Genomic DNA, 26,102 nt, shown 5'->3' with positions numbered 1-26,102 from the left:
CGGTCACCGACGTGACTCGGAGTGACCAACTGAAAGGGAACTTCTCGGTTATGTATCTAACATACATATGTATGTAACATTCCCCTGAAGGAGGGAACGGAGACATCACGTCCAGTCGCCACGGCTTCTGTACTGTCGCTGAGTGGCCGGGTCACCGGCTCAGCTCCTCAGCGAAAACCTGAATATGCGCTGTGCCTGCTGCCTATGTATACTCACGCTGTGATCAATGGCAGCTGCATGCAATTATCACATGCCAATGTGCATTAGCTCATTTAGTTACACTCCAAGTGGATTGGTCTCTCTAAGCGAGATCCCAATTCGTCGGTCACCGACGTGACGTCTCCGTTCCCTCCGTCAGGGAACGAGGGTTACATGCATAACCGAGACGTTTTTCAACGGCTCTGCCGTCACTTACACGGTTTAATATTCATTTATCTTAATTTAATTAAAAAAAAAAAATTGTGAATGAATTATTTTGTAAAAAAGGCTATTTGAGATATGTACATTTTTGATATTTAAAAGTGAAACAAACTTTCAAAATTCCGATACGCACCGGAGAGCAGCCAGGTTACAATATGCACTAACTAGTTTATTTTATATAAATACATGTTCTGTCTGTCTTTTACACACCTATAATCAGAATTTTATGTCCTTAAAGTAACTATTTTTTACTTTGCCAACAGCCTAAACGACTCTAATATTTCATAGTGATGATGGTTGAAGGGGTCTGTCTGACGTGAGGACTCCACACCATAACGGACAGTAGCCTCCTCTAAATTTAAGCAGGCTGCTGAGCCTTACAATTTAATTATGCGTCATTTTATAGATTCTCTGCTCGGTTTTCCTCACTGCCTCCTTCCTTCTCCTCGTTTGGGTCTGTGGCAGCTCCCTGTGCGCGCTTTCGTTCCAAAGGGGGCTGTCTGTCTTTGATGGGATCCAGCTGTTGGCCAAGTGCTCTGGGGGCCCGTTTATTTGCATTGCTAAACAATCCGTGGAGTGGGCCGAGTACGGAGAAATACAGCAAGTTTTCTCTTTTTTATATAGTAAGACCCTCCTCTTACTATTGGCCAATGTTCTCACACGTTCCTGCCATCGGTCGACAGGACGGCCGCATCGGGTGACCAAAGCCAAGTGTCTCGACATTCAAGTGAACGCGCGTACGCGGAGGGAGCGCTTTGGGCACTTCATTTTGCGCTTTGGGTCCTGCGAGCCCGTAAAGGTAGTAAAACCACAAAGATCAACTCGTTTCCTACAGCGAGGGGTTTACGGGTCGGCGGTGTGACGTTCTTTCCAAGGGAACCACAAGGATCCACATAAACATGTTATTTGAACTACGTGGCTTGAGTTGGTCGACCAACAAAAGGTGAGTTTAATTAGTCAGCTGGTGCTTCATGGCAAGCCGTTTTAGCATATATTACTCACAACTAACTTGTCTATTTTATGCCATAGTGCTTATTTCTGACTTTCTACTAAGTAATCCTATACCTTAGTTTCAACTGACTATTGATTCGATACTATTTCTTATTTCAATAGTGACTAATATCTATTCAGTTAGTCAATACTTATTCATTTGCTGTTAGCTATCATTCCAGTAGTGACAAGTAACTATTCCATTGTTACAAGTGACAAGTTGCTACCTGCCATTGATTTAGTTCCTATTCTTGCTTGTCATATGCTTATCTAATAGCTTGTCATATGTACTAAGTAGTCTGAATGGTTCATATTCATACTAATGTCCAATAAATAGCTGTCTTCAATTTCTATAGAACAAATACTAATACCAATGGATAGCTACTATAGTGAAAGTGGAAAAGATACTAGTAACAATTGGAATACCTACTGTCAGAAGTGAACAGTTAATATCTGAACCACAGATACCAAAATCATTTTGTAGTAAGACATTTCTATTTTGTTACCAACAACAACGGAATAGTTACTTGTCACTGTTGGGATGGTAACTAGTACCGAATTAATAAGTGCTGGTATTTGATGAATATGTAGCTGAATTGATACTAGTCACTAATGGAATAAGTATATACCTAAAAAAAAAACAAGACCCTCCTAGAGGCATATTTAACAGATGTTAGTCACTAGTGGATTACTAACTAGACAGTAAGAGAGAGTTTCAAAACAGATATTAGATATTTTTAAGCATTAAATGTTATCATTGTCATGGTGCTTCAAAAGAATATGTAAACCATGAAAAGTTTGTAAAAATGATCCAACTTATAGAAGTGTTTGTTGATATTCCTGGTTTTGAATGGACATTCAGTGCTTATTCCAATGAATGAAACTTAAACATGTTCATGTGTTTTTTGTTTTCAGAATGATTTACAAAAGTATTTTGTTTTTTATTTATAGAATGTTGTCCGTTTTAATAAGTATCATATGCTGCATTCACTCCGGGAAAAGTCAGGTAAGTGAATTTTGTTTTGAGTCATTCAAGCTTGGCACGGTTGCTCAACGTGTGTCGTAATAAGGGTGCCTTACTTGTTTTTTTTCCGATTTTCCAGTTCTGTTGTACATCTTTAACATAAACATTAACTTTAACATACAATAGCAATATCAAGCTACTTCAACATAACTACTTAAAGAACTCCATAAACTACTTTTTATCTATTGGATTGACTATAAAATGCCTGTTTGTCTCCAGACTTGCACAGATGGATTTACTTATGACCGCCGTGCCAGACAGTGTATCGGTTAGTGGCACTTCTGCCATGTTATTTAAATGTTCATTGAAACTTGCATTTCAAAGACAGCTGTTTATGCCACCTCTAACATATGCTTTCAGACATTGATGAGTGCCGGACACTTCCAGACCCGTGTCGGGGTGACATGCAGTGTGTAAATCAGAATGGTGGATACCTTTGCATCCCCCGCGGACTCTACTCCCAATCCTATGTCCGAAACAGTCCACGTTCCTATCCCGAAGAGTCCTACCCTGACAGATCGTTGGGATACTCTGAACCATTAATTCCTAACATTCCTCCTGTTGGAGCAGGTCCTGGTCCAGGCCCCGGTCCAAGCTACCCAATAGTGAGCCGGTCCACTCCCTGCATCCTTGGATATACACTTGGTGCCGATGGCACTTGTGTTGGTAAGTTTGCCTCATGTTCCAATACATTCCTTTATCCTCTATCCCAAACTTATTGATAAAGTTAGTTAAAGATGGCACTTGAAAGGTTGCAAGTTCAAATCCAGAATATTTGATACACATTCCTGGCTTGTCAGGCGGTCTTAGTGCGCCTGACCCACCAAATAATGATCTTGACTGCTTTTAGTTTACCATCCAGATCAGGTCAACCATTTAAATAATATTTATATTAAATTCTAGTTTTGGAAAGAAATATATATGCATGCATAATTACTATCTTCAAAAATGTAATTTGCTTTTAAAGTCTTGAGAAACCTACATTCATTTAGTTAGTGTTTGCTGACTTTGTAAATTGGCTTGTATTTTGTAAGTTACCCTATATGTTCAAATTTTACCATAAATTACTACAGCCACTGTAACAATATATGTCAACAAATGCCAAATTTGCTTATTAGATTAACTTTAGTTGTAGATGTTTACTCAGCAACTTTTTGTGTGTGCTTATATGTCAGAATGAGAGTGAGTTTAGTGAATAGGGATTGTGACTAGTAGTAAGTGCTTGTGTATATAATCAATATGCATTAGTGACTAACAGAATAGAAACTAGTCACTGAATATATTATATTATCTGATGAACAAAAATACCCTACTAGTGACTAGAATAGACATAGAATAGATCTTAGTCACTATTATTAACTAAATATAATAACAAAACAGATGTTTAAACATTATCATGCCTTGTCGTAGTGCTTTAAAAGAATATGTGAACCAATTATTTGCACACGATAAGGTACCAAATCCAAGTTTAGAGCACAAGAAGAACTTCATACATTCTGGAATATTTTAAGCCATTTCTTTATAATAAATAACACAAACTAAGAATAAGACTCTTTGAGACGTTGTCGATACTCACTCTAGGTCACATCAGGTTGTGGTCTTATGTTTACTTCATTTTCTGCAATGGTCCATGGGTCTTCTCGCTCTGAAATGAGGCAAAGACCCAGTTCAGTGCTGGACTGTAATTTAGTAATGGCTGCGGTGGGTCGAGTGGCATCTTAAAGACTTCAGCAGAATGAATCTCGTAATTTGGACTGGATCAGTCATTAGTGTGGAACCACAAAATCCTGTGGAACCTCAGAACAAACTACATCTTGTGAAGAGGCAGGAAGACACAGAGGAACTGGCATTTAGCCCTGCTTACTCTGATCCAACTTTACAGTTCAACGAGACGGTTTTAGAGTGTCTTATTCACTGTCGTAAATCATCAGTTTGTAACTGACTCTATGTAGTCTGCTTCTGTTGAAGCTGTTGAGCTGAATGTGGTGTCGTTGATATCTCCTGGGATTTATTGCTTTGATGTAGATAGGTGTTATATATTGTGCTGTCGGAGTCTTTACGTGTGTCAGCGTGGTGACCTATTTCACGTGCCATATGATAAATGGAAGCACAAATGACTGCTTGCTGTATTTTTCGATATGGTCTGTGGATTTGTCTCGAATTGGTGCCAGCCTTTGCAGTTAATGCATTCTCCAGTCTTCTCTTGCTCCTCTGCAGAATCACAAAATGATAGATTTGTTACCTTTTAAGCCCAAGACAGTCATGTTATAAAGAAGATACACGCACAGAAATGCTCATGAATGCGCTTATGCGGATATGCACATGTCCTGACCTGGGAAAAACTTGGACCTAGTAATGAAGATGAATGTTATGTGCTGTGTTCAAATTTGGACACAGATAATGGTCTTATACAGCCACTGAGACATTCAGTACAACAGCATTTCATAAAGACAAACCATTGCGATCTCAGCATCTGTGGTTGCTCGTGCCAAACATGAAGTCAGTGGTTGTTGAATGAGATCTGTCATTGAGCAACTGTGCAGTTTGTGTTCTTTGTACAGTGTGTTTGTTATTTATGTTAAGGGATGCCGTTATGGAACAGAAATCGTACAGGAAGTACGTAGTGTTACATCATTCATTTTAATGTTACCGTGTTTGTTTGTAAAAGCCAGGGAATGCCCTCTTCTTGCCAGTGGCACTAAGGCTCAAAGGACTAAAACAGTCAACCCAGTCAGTGCCTGAAATGTGCCATCATAAATCCCATCAATCCTGTGTTTAGTCTCAGTAAAGCTTTTAGGCACTTCTAAAATTCATGCAAACCTCTGAAAGACAGTTCAGTTTAGGTGAAACTTGAGAAAAGAAGATCTGAAGCTCACTTGTGATTCAGGAATGTGGATGCTTTGCATAAAATCCAAAATTCAAGAGCTTAAATGATCTTATTCTGGGTGGGAACTTGAAAAATGTCCAAAATTATTTGATTTGTCAAGTTGAAACTTGCCTACTGAGGCTGTAGGACTGTAACTGGTGTCCGTCAGCAAATGTGGAGTGGCTCTAGTACCGCAGACTAATTAATGTGTTCTAGCTTAGTGGGACGTCTGGAAATTGAGGTATGATGTCAGTATTATTTCTGAGTCATTGAACTTTATATGTAATGCTATTTTTAGCAAATATACACTAGCATTCATAAGTTTGGGGTTGGTAAGTTTTTTTTAAAAATGTTTTTCAAAGAAGTCTCTCATGCATTTATATGATCAACATACAGTAAAAAGAGTAATATTATGAAATCAATTTTCAATATTTTTGTAGATTTAAAGTACATTCCTGTTTTTTCCCCCAGGATTGTATAATGAATGCATTCATTTGAAATAGAAATATTTATAAAAAATGAAATCATTTTAAATGTCTTTGTTGTAACTTTTGATCAAGTAATCCTCACTAAAAAGATGTATTAATTTCTTGGGGGGAAAAAACTTCTGGACCCTAACTTTTGAATAGTATAAAATAGTGTTTTATTTTTTTTTTTTGTATTTTCTGTGCAAAGTCGTTGTACGATGGTGTTGATCAAGCTGAAAGAGTTGAGCAGCTCCTAAGAGTTGATGGAGATATTTCTGATTCTTCAGATAAGGAAAAAGTGATTGCTTTTACAACCCGAATTCCGGAAATGTTGGGACGTTTTTTAAATTTGAATAAAATGAAAACTAAAAGAATTTCAAATCACATGAGCCAATACTTTCATCAAATTTGATGCCTGCTACAGGTCTCAGAATAGTAGGGATGGAGGCATGTTTACCATGGTGTAGCATCTCCTCTTCTTTTCAAAACAGATTGAAGACGTCTGAGCATCGAGGTTATGAGTTTCTGGAGTTTTGGTGTTGGAATTTGGTCCCATTCTTGCCTGAAATAGGTTTCCAGCTGCTGAAGAGTTTGTGGTCGTCTTTGACGTATTTTTTGTTCCTTCCCTGAAATAGACATCGTCTGGAGGGGAGCATATGTTGCTCTAAAACCTTTATATACCTTTCAGCATTCATAGTGCCTTCCAAAACATGCAAGCTGCCCATACCGTATGCACTTATGCACCCCCATACCATCAGAGATGCTGGCTTTTGAACTGAACGCTGATAACACGCTGGAAGGTCTCCCTCCTCTTTAGCCCAGAGGACACGGCGTCCGTGATTTCCAACAAGAATGTCAAATTTGGACTCGTCTGACCATAGAACACTTTTCCACTTTGAAACAGTCCATTTTAAGTGAGCCTTGGCCCACAGGACACGTCGGCACTTCTGGACCATGGTCACATATGCCTTCCTTTTGCATGATAGAGCTTTAGTTGGCATCTGCAGATGGCACGGCAGATTGTGTTTACCGACAGTGGTTTCTGGAAGTATTCCTGAGCCCATTTAGTAATGTCAATGACAGAATCATGCTGATGAGTGATGCAGTGTTGTCTGAGGGCCCGAAGACCACGGGCATCCAACAAAGGTCTTCGGCCTTGTCCCTTATGCACAGAGATTTCTCCAGTTTCTCTGAATCTTTTGATGATGATATGCACTGTAGATGATGAGATTTGAAAAGCCTTTGCAATTTGACATTGAGGAACATTGTTTTTAAAGTATTCCACAATCTTTTTAGGCACTCTTTCACAGATTAGAGAGCCTTTACCCATCTTTACTTCAGAGAGACTCTGCCTCTCTAAGACATCCCTTTTATAGCTAATCATGTCACAGACCTTGGCCTGTATTCATGAAAAATCTTAGTGCTAAGAGCTGCTCCTAGTAACAATATTCTAAGAAAATTCTTAGAAATGTGGTTGTTTCCTCTTAAAATTAAAGAAAAGATCCAAGTAAAGAAAAAAGTAATTCAGAAAGCATCTTAACCCTTAAAAGAGGTCTTAAGGTCCAAAATTGTTAGGAGTACGAACAAGGACTTTTTGTTTTGTAAAGAGTTTCTTTAGCAGTGGAGAAAATTGACTAAACATGAAGAGGAAGAAGAAATGTGTTGCACACAATGCATGACAGTGAGTTAATAAGACGCTACACATTAGATGGTGCAGGGATCATGTTTGTGACCGATCTTATTAGAGACACGCTAACATCTCCGACACCACGCAGAAATGCCATGGCGCCAGAAATGGACGTAATCACTACATTAACTACATTAACGTATTTGGCAACTGGAAAAATGCAACTCTGCAGCAGCGATGATTTGGGTCTGTTACAGCATTTTCAGAACCTCATGATGTCGCTGTTCATTTCCTATAAAATACGCTAAGTATGACAGCATGGTAAATAAAAAATAAAGAATATACATATATAATGTGTGTGTGTGTGAGAAAGAGAGAAAGTACGGTAAAACAGGAAAAATTACACCTGTAATTTCAAAGTGAAGGCTTATAATAAACCCTATTCTTAAAAGCGCTCTTTTATTTCCTTCCTGGACAACCAACCAATCACAGTCTTCAAAAGACGGGGTCAGCCCCGCCTCCTCACTAAGATAAAATTTTTTGCGTTTTCCTCGCTCAGAGTTACTCTCAGACTGGTCCTGAATCACTTTTAAGCTAAGACTCCTAGATAGAAATTTTTAAGCTAAATTAGGAGCTCTCTAAAAGGATTCTTAGAATCTTTAAGAATACGGGCCCTGATGTCAATTAACTTAATTAGTTGCTAGATGTTCTCCCAGCAGAATCTTTTCAAAATTTCTTGCTTTTTCAGCCCTTTGTTGCCCCCGTGCCAACTTTTTTGAGACCTGTAGCAGGCATCAAATTTAAAATGAGCTCATTTAGTGGATAAACGTGTAAAATTTCTCCGCTGAAACATTTGTTATGTTCTATTGTGAATAAAATATCGGCTCATGTGATTTGAAAGTCTTTTAGTTTTCATTTTATTCAAATTTCCCAACATTTCCGGAATTCGGGTTGTAAAATTTCACTCTCTTATTGTACTTTTTGCTATTGTTTTACTGTATTTCACTTTCAAATAAGACTCTCCTTCTCTCCTTGTGGCTGCACTAGACATTCCACACTAAACATAATTGCTACACTGGCTCACTGTACACCTTGCGTTAGTATAATGATTCCAGCTAATTCACATAGGCTGTGTGAAGTGTTGCTTGACCTGCCTGCTTGAACTATCGCAGAGGTGGACTGCAAATGCCTTTGATATAATTTAAACAATCAGTGTGTGGCAACAGATCAAGGACATTAAATCTCTGGAATGAAGATGTGCATATAGAAGCAAGAGTTTTGAGTTGGTGCCAGATTCTTGGGTCCTGGATTGACCTCAACCTGTTTGTTCATATTAATCATCTACACGTTTTCCATGTCTGAAAAGTTTAGTCTTGCATATGTCTTTTTTGTTTGATGAATTGTTTTGCTTTAATAAGACAAGCATATTGTGCTAGTATGAATTATAATACCCTTCATTCATATAAATTCCCCATCCTCTTGCGTATTTGTTGATTTTGCTTTCAGCTAGCAATTAGAACATTATGAGCGCAGTTTAACACATTTACCACGTGTAAATCCATTTCACAGAATTGCAGATTTTCCAAATATGAGTAAAGTCTTTAGATTTTGTCTGGGCTTACTTTTAAGGTATTGAATATCTCTGATGTGAAGATTAGATTTAATGACCTCAGCAACATCTGGTTTGTGGGCCTCTTGTTAAATTTAATGAATTGTACCGTAGTAAACTTGTTAAAAGTCTTGTAAAAGTCATGATTCTGACCACATAATGATATCACCCGTCAACATTTTTTATCATTGATCTCTCTTCCTCTTTTACATGCAGACATGTTACCTTCTCTTTCATTTACACACTAAGTCATTTCCTCTGACCCTCATTTAACATCTTGTGCAAAATGTACTGCACAGTCTCTGGATCAGATCTGATCTCCAAAATTCTGGCATTCCCTGTATGCTCCAGATCCTTTCACCTCAGATCAGACGTGTGTGATAGTACACATGTAATCCAGATGCTCTCCTTCACTCTCCGGGGCCCAGCTGGGCCTCATGTCTCATGTGGCCGCATCTCTGCTATCAGACCTGGCTGTAATGATTCCACCTCATAATAATGCTTTGTGATGTCTGAAATAGTTAAGCTGCTAACACAAAAGTTCAATTCCAGATAGGTGTAATGCAAAACAGGTGACTACCTTTGCGATTATACTGTACAGTCAGATGCTTTCATTGAAATGCCAAATGCAAGTGAATGGGCCATTTTAATATGCACAAATTATGGAATTTCAGCTTGGTTTGCCAGGACCTATTGCATCACTCTACCCATATAGTAACAGTGGGACTTGTTGGCAGCTTTAACCAAAAGAAACTAATTTTCTGGCTTTCACACGGTCCCCAACCCCCCAAATCCATCACACCCTCATCACTTTCATAGTAACATTTGCTTACATTTAAAACATGTGACTTCATGGTCTGAGAACCAAGGGTGCTTTTTCGGGTATTTTTAAAGCATATGATGCCCTCATAAGGAATTGTGCTGATAATGTGTGAGCGAGAGTGGAACAGAGAGATATGAACTCCAGTTTTGGAAATGCGTTTTGTAAGACTAGCTATTTGTGTAAGATGTGATGGTAAGGTATGATTTATGAGGTCGGGATATGGAGTTCGAGGTGTAACAGACCTGCTAAGCTTAAAGTAAAGAACATCTGTCCACAGAGGGCAGACTATCAGTGGGACAGATGAAGTATTCTGTATCAGTATTCTGATAATAATGAAACATTTAAGTGTTGTGAAGTTACATACATCAAGATGAATTGTTTTAGGTGAGTTTCTAAAGTGGATAGTGGTGGGAAAAGCACAAGTGGGAGCTGACTGTAGCTATCTTTCAGTTAATTTTTTTTTTTTTTAGATGTTGACGAATGTGAGGCAGAGTCACACCAGTGTAACCCGACTCAGGTGTGTATAAATACAGCTGGTGGATATACCTGCTCATGTACTGAAGGCTACTGGCTGGTGGGTGGACAGTGCCAAGGTAAGATTTACAGACATTATGAATGGATAGTTTGATGTTATATGCTTTAATTTGTGAAGTCTACATGTGACACAACATGTACACTCTAAATCCTTTAATAAACCAGTTTTCATTATGTTAGTGTTAAAGTGCACTTCTTTTCAAAATATTGGGGTAAGTAAGGTTTTGTTAAAATGACTAATACTATTATTCAGCAAGGATGTATAAAACTAATCTAAAGTTACAAAAGATTTCTATTTCAAAATAATGTTCTTTTCAGCTTTCTTTTTCCTCACAGAATCCTAAAAAAAAATGCATCTACAAAAATATTAAACAGCACAACTGTTTTCAGCATTAATAATTATAAGAAATGTTTCATGAGCACTAAATCAGTATATTAGAACGATTTCTGAAGGATCATGTGACACTGAAGACTGGAGTAATGGCTGCTGAAAATTCAGATTTGCCATCACAGGAAAAAAATACATTTTAAAGTACACTAAAACAAACAATTTCTTTTAAATTTTAATAATATTTCACAATATTACTGTTTTTACTGTATTTGTAATCAAATAAATGCCTTGGTGAGTGTAAGAAACTTGTAAAAACATTAAAATTCTTACCGAGCCCAAACTTTTGAACAGTAGTAGTCCAGTTACTGTTTGTTCAAAGGTTAAATTATATGACCATTCAAATTGTTACTTTGTTTGTTTGATGTTTAAATAATTAAGTAATCCAGTCTTATTTGACACCAAACAATGTCTTAATTCAGTTGTGACTACTGTTTGCGTATTTAGTGCTCTCTAACTCACCTTTCTTTAGACATTGATGAGTGTCGCTATGGTTACTGCCAGCAGCTGTGCGCTAATATCCCTGGCTCATATTCCTGCTCCTGTAGCCCTGGATTCCTTCTTAATACTGATAGCAGGACATGCCAAGGTGCACACATACACAGGAACATCATTATTGTTTAGTTTGATAGTTTACTGAAAATCTTGACATCTGCCTCCTTCTTCCTCTTCCTGCCTCGCCAGATGTGGATGAGTGTGAGACAAACCCATGCTCACACGGCTGTTTGAACACATACGGCTCATTCATGTGCACCTGTGATGAGGGCTTCGAGCTCGCTTCTGATGGGACCACCTGCAATGGTAATAAGGGGAGGAGAAGAGACGATAAGAATAGAGAGAGACAGGGGACCAAGAACAATTTAGAGCTTTTAGAGAGAGGTTTAAGATGTGTGTTGCTTGAATTTTCATGTGTTACTGTGTGCATTGATAGTGTGTTATGTGTCTGTCTTTTTCACTACCCATTCATAGATCTGGATGAGTGCAGTTTCTCAGACTTCCTTTGTCAGCACACGTGTGTGAACACACCAGGATCATTCTCCTGCATTTGTCCACCTGGATATTACGTGTATGAGGATGGAAGGAGCTGTGAAGGTATCACTACATTTTTATTTTGTGTGCTTCTTTCAATGTGATTTTGTTGAATCATTTATATTTTGTTATGTTTTTCTAAGTGTTCCTAAGTGCATTTCTCCTTGTTGACACATGTGGAATATTTCTCATATTAAACCACTAAAACAAAAATATGTCTTCTCATTTTTGTAACAAGTTCAGTTTTACAGAGAGACAAAAAGTTTTGTGTTGTATATGATGCTAATAGCCTTCAGTATGCATAATATGCATTATGAGTATATAGTAATAATGATGTATGTATGTATAGAGAGAGACTTTTTAAAAATAAAATCAAGTTTCATAGCAAGTAATAAATATTTATTGTCATTTTCTCAGATAATTTACTAATTGCATTAGTCATTTACCTTAGCCATTTGCAGACTTTTTTTTTTTTTAACACAAGAGTAGCTATTTCATATCTGCCGCACCATTTAGCTTCCTTGACATTGTAGTTATTGTTGCTGCTGTTAATGATCATGATGATGTTAATAACCTGACTTCTGTCTCTTGTATGTTTGATTTTCAAGACCTCAATGAATGTGAGTCTGGTAACAACACCTGTACAACAGCACAAGTGTGTTTCAATTTCCAGGGAGGTTACACATGTCTGGACCCTCTTAGATGTGATCCACCTTACATAGAGCTCAGTGACAAGTGAGTACATGAATGTTGGCAAAAGAAAACCTATTTGCTTTAGTCAGTCATTTGATTTTTTGTTGAACAGTTTGCAGCATGTTCTGAATATACTTCTCACTTTCTCTCTCAGTCAGTGCATGTGCTCTGCGGAGAATCCCGCTTGTCGGGAACGACCCTTCACTATTCTGTACAGGCATATGGATTTGTCTTCTGGCCGCAGTGTTCCTGCCGATATATTTCAAATGCAGGCCACCACACGTTACCCTGGAGCATTTTACATCTTTCAGATCAAGTCTGGCAACGAGGGGCGAGAGTTTTACATGCGGGTAAATGGACTTCTGTTTGTATAACTGATGCCTGTTGTAAAACACTTACATTACTGTTCAAAAGTTTGGGGTCAACCATTTAAAAAAAAAAAGAAATTAATACTTTTATTCAGGATGCATTCATTTGCTCAAAAGTGATAGTAAAAACATTTATAATGTTACAAAATATTTCTATTTGAAATAAATGCTGTTCTTTTGAAGAATGCTGAAAAAAATACGCATCACGCTTTCCATGAAAATATTAAACAGCACAACTGTTTTGATTGAAATAGTAAGAAATGTTTGAGAACCAAATTAATAATAATAATAAGATAATAATAAGAAGAATAAAAAATGTTTCTTGAGCAGCAAATCAGCATATTAGAATGATTTCTGAAGGATCATGTGACACTGAAGACTGAAGTAAAAATTCAGCTTTGCCATCACAAGAATAAATTACATTTGAAAATATATTCAAATGGAACACATTTATTTAAAATTTTAATAATATTTTACAATATTACTGTATTTTTTATCAAATAAATGCAGCCATGGTGAGTATAAGAGACTTATTTCAAAAACAATTTAAAACATTTTACAGACAGCATACTTTTTAATGTTAGTTTATATATAAAGGTGACCGCTAGAGGGAGCTGTAGGATTTCTGAGAGACTTTCCCTCAAAATTACTCTGGAGCCAAACCACAAAATCTTTATGGGTCCTAGGAGTCCCTTAGCTAATCAAATACCAGTTGAAATTGTTGAAAGAGTTTGTTTTCATATAATTTGTCCGTGTGGGCAAGCAATGTTTCAACTCTGAAGAGAAAGAGTGACAGACTCTGAATGAATTAAAAAAATATGAAAACATTCTTTCCCTTTTTTCCCACAGCAAACCAGTAATATCAGTGCAACTTTGGTTCTGGCCCGGCCCATTAAAGGACCGAAGACCATCGTTCTAGATCTAGAGATGGTTACCGTTAACAACGTCATCAACTTCCGAGGCAGTTCAATCATCCGCCTCACAATATTTGTCTCTGAACATCCATTCTGAGGCTTTACAAATGAACCTCTGACCTCTCACCTCTTCATGGCCCCATACCTCTATCTTGGACTCCCTGTTACTGCACTAACCGTCAGGCAGCTGCATTTCTTCATTTTGTTTGTTCTGTGGATCTGGACTCTCAATTGGTCATCACCCTCTCTGTCTGCTCTCTAGTGGGTGGAGCTTGTGCTGATGTCTGATATTTCACAATGCAGGTTTTTCATTAGGCTGCCTGGCTGTCATTGTCGTCTGCAGTCACACGCATGTACCCGTACACAGAAGAATATTTATGTTGTGTTTTTTCTTGTTTGTTCTACATTTCCCATTGTGCTTTTTCTTGCCACAATTGCAGATCCTTAAGTGTCTTGTTTTTTTGTTTTTTTTGTTTTTTGTAAAGCTGGATTTGTTTTTCTACTTTTAGTGGCACCTGTGTCACATTTTCTCACTGTGAATGTGAGTATTTGAGTGCCGCTTTCATTTGTTCTTGACCTTTGATGACCCCAAGCAGTGAGAGAGCTGCCAGGCTTGCACATGCTACAAAATCCCATTTTTGAAAATGTTCTAAATATCTCTGACAGGAGTCTGCAGCGCACCTTCCGCACCTGTTTCCCAGGGAAGTCTAAAAAAACGTCTTTATTTTGGCTCAGAATTTCTTATTGAATCTGTGCGGAATCTCCTCTGTGTATCTGTTTTTATTTGACAGGTAAAGAGAGCCTGGTCAATCAATAAACACAAATTTGATGACCTGAACTTTTGTTGGTTTGTGTTTACTATTAGCAAATTTAGATTCATTCCTAGAAAGTTTTGGCATTTGATAAAAGGAGACAATTATTATAATAAGGACCTGCATTTTGATAATAGTCATCACAAGGGGTCAGTAACAACGAGGTTTTGAATGTGTAAAGATTTGAAGAATCAATATACATAATATGCGTGACTGTGTGGGAGTGTAAACTTTCGTTTGTGTCACAGTGATCAAAGCGGTATTTTTCCTGAGCATTGTTATTAGGGACCGGCGGACACTAGGACCCAACTGTAGGCAGAAGTTTTGCCGTTCGCTGGAGGCTTCAGAAGCACCTGCAGCTCTCGAGAACTCAGAGATTTCATCTCCTCGCGGACAGCAGCACAGGTGCGTGTACAACCTTATACACAAACATGATATTCTTGGTCAAAAAGGAAAAACGCGGTTAATGTTGATTGTTAAAATAATTTCAACCGTATTATATATCCTATATATTTAGGCTTTATATGTATTTCTGCAGCTTTGGGCTACTGTGGGCACTTTATGCCTCAGCTTTTTTCTGTTGTTAATGCCTTAATCATTCATCAATTGCCTCAATCATCAATTTTAGATGTCTTTGTGTAGATTGTAACGTTTTATTGTACCGTTATCCCAAACACAACTTTCAATCTTACCACGAAAAATCATTATTACATCAATAAAACGTTGATAATCTAGAGTTAAATAAATTATATAGTGATATTATGTGAATATTATTCAGCTCATATTTTCAGTAATTTTGAATGTGCAGTTAATAGTTGTGGCGTCATTTCCACTACAGCAGCCAACCAATGTTGCCATTTATTCTCTCTCAAAAATATATTTATTTCCTCCACAAAATTGTACTACACACAAAACATAAGTTGACGTGATGATATTGACATTGTTTTGGAAATGTTTGATGACCAGAAATGAGATAATTCAGCTTACTGTTGGACAGTTTCATGTAAATTCATATAAATATCTTATTTTCAGCCTTTTTATGTGAATGGTTTGTGATTTTTGTGCAGATCCTCAATATGACAGAATGCATCAAAAACTGCTGTAGGACATTTATATCCAAGAAGAATGAACCAGAGATTCGGAGTAAGCCTCTCTGTCCCCTATAGACCTCCTCATTATTGTTGTGTTCGTTATACATACACACACACACACACACACAATATGCTGTATATAAATGTAACTACATATATGAGTTATGAAAGGTGTATTTTTATACATTGACATGTTTTAAAGTGATTAAGGTTCGACCTCCTGCTAAATTAACTGCTGAGTCTAATGTGAAGAAGAATATTGGAGTATCAGAGGATTATCTGCTGTCCAAACTACCTCCGGACGGCCGGGACGTTCCATTCATCATCCCGACCTTCAAACCCTCCTACATCCAGCCGAGAGGATCACAGTACTCTGGCTACAACATTGGGCAACAGAGTAAGCATTATGACTTAGTTATTTATTTAGTTTAATTAAATGAATTAATTATGTTTGTTTTTTATTTTATTAAATTATGTTTAATTTTTTAAAGTACATATTTGATACGAATGATTGTAGGTGCCACAAGGACCACTTATGCAGAAAGGAAGGCTGAGCTCGCAGGATCCGGTCAAATGATGTATGACCCTGATTTGACCTTAAACAGCAGTCATATGATAAGCTACGTGTCACCAGGCTCATTGAGACGCCCCACTCTGAAAAACAGACCCAACAACAGTCCTGGCACAGGTGAGATACTTTAAGATCTGCCTAAATCCCCAAGCCTGTTTATTACCTGTGTGTGCTGTTTAAAGAGTGCAGTTTCACTTCCTCATAGCATCATATAGCAGTACGTAACTTCTCAGCATGTAACCTCAAATATTTACGTTCCTACCCACCTGTGCGTAATCCTTCTGTTTTATTCCTTCTCCTAAATCCCCAATTGTTCATGGCAGATTTGCACTGACAATATCCCAGATCATATTGTTGAGAGGCCGTATTCAGATAATTTGAATGCTTTACTGTAGATGAACACACATTTGGAATGGAATCACTTTTGTTAATGTGATGTACTTAATCAACTGCAGAAGTGCGAGTATTTAAGACTCTTTCTAAGAGGAAAATTAATTAAATTATTTGTGTCTGTTTGTTTTACAGGTTTGGAACACAGTGGCAAACAGAGACTCAGTCTCTCTATGTATGATTTGTCAAACCCTCAGAGCCACGTACAGGTGAGTTCACACAAATGCACACACACACACTTAACAACCCAATCCATAAAACTGTATCGTAATTAAAACTACATCGTTCACATGCTGCTGAGATACCATACAACTGTTCACATGTGAGATATTATTTACGATGTATAAAAAGAAAGGTAATTTATTTATATGATGGTATACGAAGTACCAAATTTTGCCATAAGTTAAATATATTAAGTTTCAAATTATATAAATATATTGTAGAAACTTAACTTCCTGTAAAGCTGCTTTGCCATGATTTGTATCATAAAAAGCACTATACAAATAAACTTGAATTGAATTGAATGGTAAAGCTGAATTTTCAGCAGTCATCACCCCAGTCTTTAGTGTCACATGATCCTTCAGAAATCATTCTAATATGCTGATTTGGGGCTCAAGAGACTTTTCTTATTATCAATGTTGAAAAAAGATTGTGTTGCTTAATATATTTACGTAAACATGATACATTTTTTAGGATTCTTTGATTAATGGAAAGTTTGAAATTTTGATTAATTTCTTTGTATTAATTTCTTTAAAAAGTCCAAACAATTGGCAAACTTTTAAAGTGTAGTGTATATTATAGAGGGATATAATAATTAGTAAACATTATTATGACTTATTTATCATTATTTATATAAACACTATATTAGTTAGTCTGGATATCAACTTAGAACTTTAAGGCAAGATATATTAACTACTAAGTTTAATTCAAAACTGGTTTGTTGCATTTGTTACTGAAATAATTAGCTCAATATTTATCTTCGTTAATAACTTAATAATAATTAATAACTTTAGTTATCATACTACTTCCATGCATTGTTAGTATGCCAGAAATCATTATTACTATTGGGATTTCTATTCTGTAACAGATCTCTATTTCTGTTTCTTTTTTTTAAGTTAAAAAGTATTTGTGGTCTTATATCAATCAGAACAGATTAAATTCCTCATTGAAGTGTGGTGTATACATAATACGTTGCTATTTAATGATTAGCAGAGCTGTTGTTCAGTAACATTTATTCCTCTCTTGTTCCTCCAAGCGTTATGATTCTGTATCCAGTGTCCAGAGCAGCACATCCTCCATTCAGGATTCCTTTGGGAGCAGCCGTAGTCTAGGTAACCATTCATGACGGAGCACTGAAGTCGTAACCGCAGACAAGCACATTCCAAAAGAACCCTCAAAACTCCCTTCCAATAGAACTCTCTGGAAAGGGTTCCGCTCCACTATCACCTGGAATTTCCACTACAGTTTCATTTGTTTGGTTTTCCTTTTGTTTTTTTCAGGGTCTTTTTGGACCATTTATTTCCCAACAATCTTACCCCCTCTCTCCTCACCGTGTACACACATATACACAGACTGTCAAACAAACTCGCGCACACATACACACAGGACAGACTCAGATGACTGCAGATTGTGAAATCGTAAAGGGCAGACACAGTAATTACTTCCAAATGTTTTCCCTGAGGTCCAGTACACAAGTCCTCAGATAACTTTCAGAATGTAGGTCTGTGGATCTTTACACACATAACACCAATAATAAAACTCAAAATATATTGCATTTCTGTCTACCATTCTGCATTTTTCTAATTTATTTGAAAGTGTTTTTAATTAACACTGAGCAAAAAGTTAGATTTGTCTCTTTTTTCTTTATTAACAACAGGACTTATGCTGAATATTAAACAAAATATTATACAGTAAAACATTTAAATATGTTTGCGTGAATGTGTGTGTGTGTGCGCGCGTAGAGTCCATCACGCTGTCGGGTGATGAGCGGGATTGTGAGCCGGGAAAAGTTTGTGTGCACCTGAAGTATGAAGAGGCGGTGGAGCAGGTGTGGATCACCTTAGTGAAGGTATGATTTCATCCAGGAGAGGCTTTGCTAGTCTACAACAGGCCATTGTGTCCCATCTAGAGTCCAGCTGAATGGCGCCTCTGTGTTGCTCTGAGAGACCTTTAACAAGTGATCACATTTCCAACCAGCTATTTTTAATCTCTTTTTCAAATAATTGAAAAATAACTCAATGTGTATATCTGTCTGTCTTTGCCTCTTTATTTTACACACAATATATAGTATACATAATATATTAATGTTAATGTTACATATTAATGTTAATTTATTTACATTATTTACTATGTTTGGAAGTGACCAGATGGGGTTGTATCTTAGAGTCTGAGTTGTTTATAATATTAACACACTGTTTGATCTCATATTTCATAATATTTGTTTTGTTTTGTTTTATTTCTGTCAATTATTTTCTAATACAAACAAGGCCCTGCCTCCTTTTCCTCCTCTGAGAAATGCCCTTTGTTGACATACAGTGGTTTTAGTGGTTGTAAAAGCTCATAAACTGTACATGTTGCTTTCGTCTTTTCTCACTGTTTCTCATTTTGGTACTCTCTCTCTTTTAGTGTACGGATTTGAGTGTGTATAGTGATGGGGTGGAGGTGCAGAAGATTGGAGTCAAGGGGGTCATCACCATGACCAAGCCAGTGCGATTTAAGAGCACTGTCAAGGAAGCATCAGCAGTGAGTGAAATCAGCCATCATAAAACATACAACAGCCAAGATTCAATTGAAGCATCAGCATTGGTGATATGAAGGGGTTAAAATGATTAGCATTATCCCCTGCTGGTAGATGCCAGAATTATGCCATCTGCTTCTGAAAGGTGCATTTCTGCTTTGGCAGCAATTCAAAATTAGCCATGTACTCTGATGAAATAAAATATTTTGCAAGCAACATTTTAACTGATATCTCTACCGTACGGTTGAGCTTACTTTGATAGGGAATAAATCTATCAAAAGGAAGAGATGAGAGAGCATTCTTTCCACAGCTGTACTGCCCCATCTCTGTGTCTGCTGTTGCCGTGAGGGGTTTGGGAATTTCCAGTTTTCAAGTGACAGTAGCAGTTTACTAACTTCAGTCAGTCACACAGAAGGTAGAAAGGTGCTGGTCAGTCATCAGATAATAGGGTCAAACAAGCAATCAAGGAAGTAGGGATAAAACCATAATGTTGTTGTGAATAGGGTAGAGGGTAAAGAACAGAAATATAGCAAAATAAATGAGAAATGCAAAAAAATTTATTTACCATAATTATCCAAAATCATGCATGACCGTACGGTTGATATGTATGTAAAGGACATCATATAGCATAGGCTAGGCTATATATTGCCATACAGCTATGTATATTATGCAGACACTTAAATATAATTTTTTATCTTTGTGGACCTGGCCTGAAGGTTATGAAATGTATCCAAGATACTAATAAAGTTAAAGGAATGTTTATTATTGGAAAATAACTCTCTGAAATAGTTCTCTGAATTTAAATCGAGATTTACCATGGACTGTCAACTGTACGGTAGAGTTTTATATAAAACATCAATTTAAAAAAAAAAAGAAAAGTGCTGGAGGCTATTTATTAGATGTCTACTAATAAGACCTTTAAGTTAAATATTTTTTTCATTAGCTCCTTTTAGGGGTGAAAGTTAAAGGGTTAAAAGCTTGATGTCAGTAAGATAGTTGTTTTAAATATATTATTTTATTCAGAGAGGATGCTGATCAATTTATAAAAAGTGGCAGTAAAGACATTTGTTACAAAAGATTTTAGTTTCAAATAAACATAAGAAAGTACCAAATCAGTAAATTAGAATGAATTCTACATGATCATGTGACCCTGAATTAAAAAAAAAAAAAGTGTATATATACACATATAAAGAAAATAGTTATTTATAGTAGTTATATTTTTTTTTTACTGTATTTTGGTTTAATAAATACAGGCTTGGTGAGCTTAAGTGTCTTCATTCAAAACATTAAAAAAATCGTACTGAACCCAAACTTACTGTCACGGGTGTGTGGTTTTGCTAAAAGGAAAATAAGGACTCGGAGAACGAAATAAACTCACTTTCCCATTTAATACATTAAGATCGGACAAAATACAAGGGGAGAACTGAGGTCTTATATGAATGGGAACAAAAGAGCAAACAACAATTCAAATCAAGTGGGGACAATGAAAGATAATTAACTAATGAGAACAGGAACTAAACCATATAAGGACAGACAGGAACTTCGGACGAGTAGACACGTGACACTTACAAACTATATAAACTATGTTTCTCATTACGCTGAAAGAGAATAACATTTCCCAGGAATCATAGACTTCGTAGATTGATATTACAAGAAATGCATATTAAGATTGATTAAAACAATATACTGATAAAAAAAATAAATAAATAAAAATGTATAGCCTGTAAGTCGCTTTGGATTGGCAGCTCTGTCATCATTTAAATGAATTGTGATGAATTATTCAGCCCTCCCTTCAGTCCCTCCTGTGTTTCTTGAATATTGACCATTCCAGCTGGATTGAAAAGTCCCACACAAACAAAGCTGTATAAACAAAAACACACGTAGAGCTTGTAGTATTGTTTTGTAGTGTTTTTATTTTTTAGCTTATTATGCCTCTCAGTATATTGTCTCTCGCTTTCAGGACACTGTCTTCATGGAGACATTCGTGTTCACTCTTAACTTAGAGCAGACACGCAGATCTGCGCTGGTGCTGCGCCTGCAGGCTCACACACCACGTAAGCGTACGCTGGGAGAGTGTGTATTATCTCTGCGAACCCTTGGACTGGAGGAAACAAAGCACTGGCTGGAGTTCAAGCCTCACTCTAAAACACATGTGAGTCCTCACCTGCTGTATCTCTTTGTGACTGCATATCTAATCCCAAATGTCTCTCCCTCTACAGATCCTTCCTAATTTTGACAGTAAGGTTCTTTGAAATTTTTTTTAAACTTCCACCTGCAATTACCCACAGTGCTGCATTCACCCACTGGACCACATATTTTACTTACATCACAAATTACACAGCTGCACTAGTTCTGCTCACGTCTCTCCTGTGATATTTAGGTCACTGGGGCTGAAACGGACAGACAGACAGAGAGAGAGAGACAGAAATCAATATACTGAAACCAGCCATTTCAATATTGCTGAAAGCACTTCTTGAAGGAAATAACTTGACCCTTAAAATACTGATCTGTCTGAAGCTTATATAAATAATGTCACAAAAGATATGTTACAAAAGATTATTAATTTTTGATTTGTTAATGTTAATTAATGTTGTTTACATTTCTATTGATTAAAGAATTCAGAAAAAATGTTTCATAGTTTCCACAGAAAAATTAAGGACGTCTGTTTTCAACATTGATAATAATAAGAAATGTTTCTTGAACACCAAATTAGCATATCAGAATGATTTCTGAAGGATCATGTGACATAAAGACTGGACTAATGACTGCTGAAAATTTAGCTTTGCCATCACAGGAAATAAATTGCATTTTAAAATAGAAAACATGTTAAATTGCAAAAATATTTCAGAATATTACAGTTTTTACTGTATTTTTATCAAATAAATGCAGCCTTAGTGAGCATAAAAGGCTCAGAAACATTAAAAATTCTTACTGACCCCAAACTGAACAGTAGTCTGTGTATATACGTTTACACGTTTATATATTGTTTATAAATATTTCACATTCATATACATGATATTTTATAAGTTGATCATTAGTAACATCTAAATACCTATACATAATATATATAAAAATTCTGATATTTAATTCTGCAAAATGAGTGTGTCACTTTATCATCTTTGTACATCATTTCACTGTAAGTAGGTCATCAAACATTGTTTGGCACATACAGGTATCAGATATGGCACTCTTTGCTGATTTTGCCAGCTATAACTTTTTGTGAACATTTGGAAACTGATGGCTCAGCATGTTTTGCTTGTGTGTGTGTGACTGAAATCAAACACTTAACAGGGAAAATTGCTTTTTTGAAAAGAAAGTATTTTCAATAAAGAGGTGTTTGAAATTGACAGAACTGTGTTCCAAAATGAAAGTCAGTAGAATCTGGTCTAGAGGATGTTTTTTTCCATGAATAATGGCTGTGTGTGTTTGTTACTGGGTCAGAAATTGTTTTGGGTCTCTATAAATCAGTGAATTAGTCGCAGCAGGTAGTCTGCCATAAAACACACACACACACACAACACCTAACCCTACTGGGGATTATTTTGTTTCTGCCTGTGTGTTTCTGTAGGTGTGTCATGCTGAGCTTCAGCTGGCCTTGTGCTTCCAGCCAGTGAACAGTCGAATTCAACTCCAGATCCTCAGTGCTCAAAACCTTCCATCATCTTCCTCACCACTTACACAGAGTGAGTCTTTCAGCTTTCATCATCGTTTCACACACTCTCAATAACATAACTTTACATCCTAGTCCATTTTAAACATATTTTCATTATAAATTAAGTTCTCCTCCTGAAAACCCTCTTATTTCTTATTTATTTCCCTCCTTAGTTTATTGTTGTGGAAGAGTGAATATGACAAATACGACAATGCTGATAAAACAAACTGTGCAAATGGATGTTCTCTTTAGGTTTCTTTGTGAAGGTTGAGTTGTTGTGTGAGGGTAGGGTTTTACTGAAGAGGAAGACGAAGGTTAGGAAGTCATCAGAGGGCAGATCCAATGGGGCGAAGTGCTTCACTTGCCCATCACCAATCAGGACCAGAATCTGCAGCTGGCAGTCAAACTCTACAGCCGTGGCTCTGTTCGGAGAAAACACCTGCTTGGACAGGTCAGTTTGGTCAAAATACATACAGTACTATAACTCACTACATTTAGTATGGAACACGTTTAAAGTAATTTATTTGATTAAAAAACTGCAATATTGTGAAGTATTAAAATAATATACTCCAGTTTTCAGTGTCACATGATCCTTCAGAAATTATTCAATAAGGAGATTTGGTGCTCAAGAAACATTTAATATTATGATGTTGAAAACAATTGTGCTGCTTTAAAAAATTTTTTTGTAGAAAACATGATTCTTTGATGAACTGAAAGTTCAAAAGAGCAGAATTAATTTGAAATGTGATTTTAGAAACATCACTTTACTCTCACTTTTGACCGTTTTAATGCATCCTTGTTGTATAAAAGTATTAATTTCATTCATAAATCTTACTAAGCCCTAAGTTTCAGTCTTTGTGTATTTCTTCATTTCCAGGTCCTCTTGGGTTTTGACAGCAGTTCTCCTGAGGCAGTGGAACAATGGAGGGATTCCATGGCTAATCCTGAAAAAGTGGTGACGTCTTGGCACAGACTTAGTCGTCTCTAAAGTGAGAGGATGAAGAAAAGAGCTTTTTTAGCCAGGTGGATTTTAAATGCAACTTCCAAAAGTTCCAACTTCCTTTTTTATCTTTGAATAATTAAGTATTGTATGGTTATTTCAATTGTAGTTATCGTAGGGTAAAAAAATTGGTCTAAATTGATTACAGGCTCAACTGTCTCACACCCTCTGCAGATCCTTGTGTAGCTAATCATGTATTCAGCTGTTTGTAGATTTAACATTCTATGTTCTTCATGGGTGTAACTTTGAAAACACACAACTGTCTAAAACATAGAACAGGAACAGGATACGTAGACATTATGTGCAATAAAATGTATTATACAGAGCTCTACAACTGTCAGTATAGCAACATGGCCAAATAAAGAGCAGAGTCAGCTAATTAACCTACTTTACAGAATTCATAAATGAAGTATTATGTTCAGTATTTTTCTCTATCATCTCCATACAATTTCAGTGCTGCTGAGTTAATGTGAATCTGTTCTCTGTAAAAACAGATATTTGCATTTTCTGAGCAATTTAATGAAGATTGTTGCACTTTCGCTTGCTTTTGGAAGAAGATTGTTTTTAAGTACAGTAAAACTGTGTTGGTGTTGGGGTGAACACTAAAAAGCATCTAAAACATCTAAAAAGCTTTTATTTTTAGAAGGGTTTGGGTTACATTCCTCTCCATGGAATTCAATCCTTCAAATTGTCCCCTATTTCCTTTCACAAACACAAGAAACAGGGAAAGGCCACTAGAAAGTGCAACAAAGAGACTCTTATTAACACATTTCACTTCTCTACATCCTTTGTGCTACCCTTAATTCAAGGTGAACTAACTTTCCTAGGCCTTGTCATTTCTAAGATTTTCTTTTTGCACAGGTCACAGTAGCTTGTCTAAAAGTGTTTATTGTATTCATGTTTAAGTACATTGTGTTAAGTAATGCTGTAGTTCACTGGACATGTGATATTTAAAAAGCTAATATTTTGTTCATATTGACTGTATTTTGTATGCATACACAAAGATTGTTTGATCCCAGTCTGGCATCCTGATGTTATAGAAATAAAAAAAGATAACATTGCTTGTAAATAATCCATTGTGTTAAATTTTAACGGGATTTTGTGAGAGTGTAGGTTCATAAAAGACACTTTCATTTATGTTTTATATGATTTGACAATTGTACTATGGCTTGATTACAGAATACGGTGATTTATTACCGCCATTCTCCAACCCAGAGGAAACATTATAAACATACAAAGGATGTTTGTGTGGGTCTGAATGTTTGTGCTCCTTAACCCCTCTGATTGTGCTGCTCTTTTAAAGGCCTACATCCTGGTGTGAGTTATTTTACGTCAGAACTTTCGGGATCACTGTTTGAACAGTGTTAATGGTTATTTCTGATGACACACCCCCATCTGCAGCAAATCCCAGTAAAACAGCTGATCTTTGTGTGTGAAAGTATTTGTGTAATGTGTCATATCCATAGCAACCATACAATCAAATACTAAAAATGGTCATATAAAAGACAATAAAAGTTGCAAAAGTCAAATGACAAAAAAATGAATAATATTTTTAAAAATATTAGAAGAAAAAAAAGTCAATATGGTAATCATTAAAGTTAATATGGCAGAAATGTTTTTTCAGTCTCTCTTGCTTTCTCTTTCTCTCTCTCTCTCTCTCTCTCTCACACACACACACACACACACAGCTGTGACCCAGGGGCTGTGTACCTTTGTCTGTCCTGTGTGTTTCAATTAAAAGTGGATCAGCAGGTCCGGGATTTTAACTTCGTGTCCAGGATCTGCAATCCTCACAAACTTGTTCAAACTGAGAATTTTCCCATTTGCATCACCACACCATCTGCATCTTCTCCAACCTGAAGTTTTCACATTTTCCATCTCTTTTACAAGCACATAAAACAATGAGGGGGTTTTTAATGGTTGTCTCGTTTATGTTATAGACTGGCATAGTTTACCCCAAATAACAGAAAACAAAACGAAGCAGGGCAAAAATTTCACAGAATCAGTTTTGAGTCGTCAGTTCCCGAATACTCAATTGCTGCGCGAGAGCACCATCTAGTGCACTACAGAAGTGAATGAACCGTGAAAGAGCGTTTT

General features: G+C 36.6%; 2 protein-coding genes and 1 long non-coding RNA gene across 3 annotated transcripts; 2 read left to right on the top strand and 1 right to left on the bottom strand.

Moving 5' to 3' along the window:
* Window positions 1-570: 570 nt before the first annotated feature.
* On the top strand, window positions 571-14,582 carry fbln5 (fibulin 5). The gene is made up of 11 exons (XM_058796941.1): window positions 571-1,363; window positions 2,362-2,416; window positions 2,654-2,702; window positions 2,795-3,100; window positions 10,297-10,419; window positions 11,221-11,337; window positions 11,433-11,549; window positions 11,718-11,840; window positions 12,386-12,512; window positions 12,625-12,820; window positions 13,688-14,582. The coding sequence occupies exons 1-11, from the start codon at window positions 1,320-1,322 to the stop codon at window positions 13,847-13,849; spliced, it is 1,419 nt and encodes a 472-aa protein (XP_058652924.1). The 5' UTR covers window positions 571-1,319; the 3' UTR covers window positions 13,850-14,582.
* A 240-nt stretch (window positions 14,583-14,822) lies between these two features.
* LOC131551702 (tandem C2 domains nuclear protein) lies at window positions 14,823-25,308 on the top strand. Its single transcript, XM_058794760.1, is given in 13 exon segments — window positions 14,823-14,969; window positions 15,632-15,707; window positions 15,858-16,052; window positions 16,173-16,343; window positions 16,752-16,825; window positions 17,872-17,947; window positions 18,578-18,684; window positions 19,242-19,358; window positions 21,314-21,505; window positions 22,922-23,036; window positions 23,258-23,326; window positions 23,329-23,456; window positions 23,883-25,308. Coding segments are annotated over 12 exon segments (1,422 nt in total). The 5' UTR covers window positions 14,823-14,969; window positions 15,632-15,640; the 3' UTR covers window positions 23,994-25,308.
* On the bottom strand, window positions 21,536-26,027 carry LOC131551704 (uncharacterized). The gene is made up of 3 exons (XR_009273814.1): window positions 25,716-26,027; window positions 23,841-23,989; window positions 21,536-21,743 (listed from the first exon to the last, which is right to left on the bottom strand). It is a non-coding gene; the product is annotated as an uncharacterized LOC131551704 (long non-coding RNA).
* Between the last annotated feature and the right edge of the window lie 75 nt (window positions 26,028-26,102).

The sequence above is a fragment of the Onychostoma macrolepis genome, chromosome 13 (genome assembly GCF_012432095.1).
Source record: "Onychostoma macrolepis isolate SWU-2019 chromosome 13, ASM1243209v1, whole genome shotgun sequence".
NCBI lineage: Eukaryota > Metazoa > Chordata > Actinopteri > Cypriniformes > Cyprinidae > Onychostoma > Onychostoma macrolepis.
The sequence above is the reverse complement of the archived record's forward strand: the minus strand, read 5'-3'. Positions and strand labels throughout refer to the sequence as shown.